General features: G+C 59.4%; 1 protein-coding gene across 1 annotated transcript in view; it reads right to left on the reverse strand.

Annotated features, from left to right (window-relative positions):
- The window catches only part of LOC115869685 (rho guanine nucleotide exchange factor 18-like), a 60,225-nt gene that overhangs the window by 14,648 nt on the left and 41,958 nt on the right, over window positions 1-3,619 (reverse strand). Inside the window, exons 3-4 of the mRNA XM_045290314.1 lie at window positions 1,942-2,204; window positions 1,256-1,369 (exon numbers count right to left, since the gene is read on the reverse strand). Of these exons, the coding sequence (XP_045146249.1) occupies window positions 1,256-1,369; window positions 1,942-2,204 (377 nt within the window). The remainder of the gene's footprint in view (window positions 1-1,255; window positions 1,370-1,941; window positions 2,205-3,619) is intronic.

The raw sequence follows: 3,619 nt of genomic DNA on the forward strand, positions 1-3,619 counted from the left end.
ACCCCCAGACCTCCACTAGCCCCCTTCTCTCCCAGCAGCATCTCTAGGCTCCCCGCCTCGCCCTCTCACCCCACCCTCCAGGGTGGGCACCTTGAGCAGCTAGACGGGGCACCTCCAAATCCTGAGGGCATTTCAGGGAGCTGAGCTCCTCAGACGACACTGGCACCGACCTGGATCGCCCTCTCTTCTCAGGGCTGCCACCGTCCTGTGGGAAAGGAGCACCTCATTCAGGTGGGATGGGTGGCCTGGTGGTGGGGCCCTGGGCTGCCATTGGCCAGGTCGGCAGTTCGAGTCCACCAGCCGCTCCAAGGGTGAAAGATGAGGCTCTCAACTCCCTTAAAGAGTTACAGTCTGGGGAGACCCACAGTGGGGGCGCCACCCTGCCTGACAGGGTCCCTGGGTAGTGAGACTGAGAGGGTGAGGGCAGGGGTGGGGAGAGGGAGAGGGTCTCTTGGTTGGTGCAACTGGTTACTGCTTGCAGAGCTCCCGACGAAAAAGTTGGGAGTTTGGGTCCATCCTCAGAAGAAAGGCCTGGCAATTTTTCTTATCAAGAAAAATCCGCCACTGAAAACCTCCTGGCACGGGTCAGCTCTGACACACGGGGTTGTCCTGGGGGTGGATGGTGAGCTCCCAGATTGGGGGTAGGGTCCCCAGACTCAGGCCTCCTCAGCAGCGGTCAGCAGTCCTGGCCGATGGAGCTTCTGGTCCTCTACTCTGGAGCCCCAGGGCTGCAGCCCAGGTCAGGAATTTCCCCAGGGGCACGCTCATGGCCTAAGATACCCCCACCCCCAGCCAAGGGCCACCTTCTCCAGCACATGCCTCTGGCCCGGAGCCCAGACCTGAAGCAAGTCCTCCCCAGCCCGGAACCCCCTATGTAGCCACCCCCGCACCCCCCCACCCCCGCTTCTCACCCTGACTCCACACACAGACAGGGATTCCTCCAAGCTACAGGCCCCCTCCACGGACCCCCAAACCCGCAGGCACTGATGGGGAGATGTGCCCTGTTGCCCTACCCCAGCCTCAGGGCTACAGTCATGGCCAGGGACCCCCAGGGGAGAATCCCCCGAACCCCACAGCTTAAAGCCTGAGTTCCCAAGGATGAACTCCCGTGCCAGCAGTGTGCTCCTCCCAACCTCCTTCCCTCCCCCCCCCACCCCCCGCAGCCCCTGCTCCTGACCCCCAAAGGTGTGAGGAGCTGAGGCTGACACCCACCGTGCTTGGGTGCTCTGCTGGGCTCTTGTCCCCAGATGGGCACCCTTGGGTCCAGGTCTGCAGGCCCCCTCCTGACAGGTTGAGAGCGAGGCTGGCCAGGGACCGAGGGAGGGAGGGACCCTCATCTTCCCCCGGTGCAAAGTCCTTGAGGCTGAGCCTGGGAGGAGGCAGAGGGCTGGGGCTTCAGCAGGTCCTGCCGCCCCCCACTGCCCGCCCCCCTCCCCCGGGCAGGGGTGTGCAGCACGGGTGTGGGTGACTTCAGAGTGCCTAGTTCAGGGCTTGGCATGGAGCCCCATTTGTCTGGCAAGCCTGTCATTTTCAGCCAGGCTAGGGGGTGGAAGGAGAGGGGACCTGGGCTGAAGCACCCCTCACCTTCATCGGGTGCCTGTATCACTGGTACAGCAGTGATTTGCTTGTGTTTGTGCACCTGGTGTGCAAGCCACGCTCAGGGGGGTGTATGCATGTGGGCAGGGTGAGTTGGTGAGCCTGTCGGGTCAGCATGGGCAATGGCATGGTGGGCTCGAGAGTGTGCAAGTGTGTGGGTGAGGGCTTTGCACGCCCATGTGAGCTCTGTGTGTGCAGCTGTGCACATGTGCTGAAAGAGGGGCTTCCAGGCCGGCCTCTGAGCATGCAGACAGCCCTGGGGGGGTGCAGCTGCAGGGGCGGAGGGCTCCAGCCCACTTGTCCTGGGGGAGGGTGTCCTGGACGGCAGGTAGCAGTGGGATTGACCTCTGACAGCTCTCAGAGCAGCTCCTAGACCGTTCCCAGCTGCGTCTCCTCGCCTGCTGGACCAGGGACCCTACTGAGCGGGAGAAGGGCGAATCTCCCCCAGCTTGCATCTTGGGGGTGCTGTCGCTGGCATCCCCGGGCAGGCTGGAACAAGTGTCCCCCAGGCCCAGGTCCTGGAAGTACACGCTGCCCTGCAGGGCTTCCAAGTCCAGGCTGAAGTCTTCAGCTATCTGGTCCAGCTGCCCTGAACACCTGTCTTCTTCCTAAGGGCCGGCAGATGGAGACAAACAGGCGTTGATCAGTGCTGACAAGTCTGGGTTTCCAAAGAGCAGGCCTCACTCCCTGAAGTCCAGGTGCACTCCCTCCCTCTGTCCAGGCTCTGTGGATGGAGTTCCCCTAATGCCACTTGGCCCAACCTGGTCCCTTAAGGGCCTTCTCCCCCAAAGGGAGGATTCAAGGGAGGCTTCTCCTCCCTCAAGTCCTGGCTGAGCACCTTGCCTCACCTGGCCCCTCTACTAGAAATTAAACATGTCACCTACTCCCTGCCCACTCACCAGCATGTTAGAAGGCTGGGAAGTCGCCTTTGCAGATGCAATTTGCAAGGAGGCTGCTCAGATGTGAGGGCAAACTCTCCCCAAACGTGTGTGCTGAAACCCTAAACGAGGCGTCCTCAAACTACGGCCCATAAGCCACATGCGGCCCGCTGAGGACATTTATTGGCCCGCCGGGGTGTTTTTGCCCTGTTTGTTTTTTTTACTTCAAAATAAGATGTGGAGTGTGCATAGGAATTTGTTCATAGTTGGGTTTTTTTTAAACTATAGTCCGGCCCTCCAATGGGTCTGAGGGACAGTGAACTGGTCCCCTGTTTAAAAAGTGTGAGGACCCCTGCCGAAACCCTGGACCTGGAGGTGGGCGCCCCAGGTGTGCAGCAGTAAAGCCCTTTGCTGGTACCAGGAAGATTCTAAGGAGAGAGATCGGCAGTCTGCTTCCCTGGGGCTCTCAAGGTTGTCATCCACATGGACACAGACTGCCTCCTCTTTCTCCCATGGAGTGACGGCTGGGTTTGAACTACCGACGTATTTATTAGCAGCTCAGCATTTAAGCCTTTGCACCAGGGCTCCCAGCTTGGGTTTGACACCTGTGTGGAACTTGGGGGCTTTTCTCTGTGATGTTAATTCGGGAACAGGGTGGATCTTGACTCGGATCCCCTAGAGTTAGAAGAAGAGCAGAACAGACAGACAGACAGACAGACACACACGGATGAGGAGGACAGACTAAGGCGCAATGCCTCTACAAGCTCAGGTATACCAGGAATCGTCGTAGCTGAAACAGACCAGGTAAAACCTCCCCCTAGAACCTGCACCCTGGATTTGGCCTCCTAGCCTCCTGAACTTTGAGTGAGGAAACAAGTCTGTTCTTCAGAGCCACCCCCTTGTGGTGTTGCACCATCCCTGGGGACCGTGGGCAGTTATCCATGCTGCTAACAGTAGTGGCTCGGTCTTTTCCCTGAACTGGTGCAGCATCTGCCCAGTCTCCTGCATTAGGGCCTCTGGGACGAGGCGAGCCAGGCACTCACCTGGGACGCAAAACAGAAGGAACTACCTCAAAATCCAGTCATCAAGGTATGACAAAATACCCATTTATAAACTATCAAGGGCTCATGCGGGAGGGGGGAGCG

The sequence above is a fragment of the Echinops telfairi genome, unplaced genomic scaffold, assembly GCF_000313985.2.
Source record: "Echinops telfairi isolate 266 unplaced genomic scaffold, ASM31398v2 ScPeMD7_36;HRSCAF=134, whole genome shotgun sequence".
Classification (NCBI taxonomy): Eukaryota; Metazoa; Chordata; class Mammalia; order Afrosoricida; family Tenrecidae; genus Echinops; species Echinops telfairi.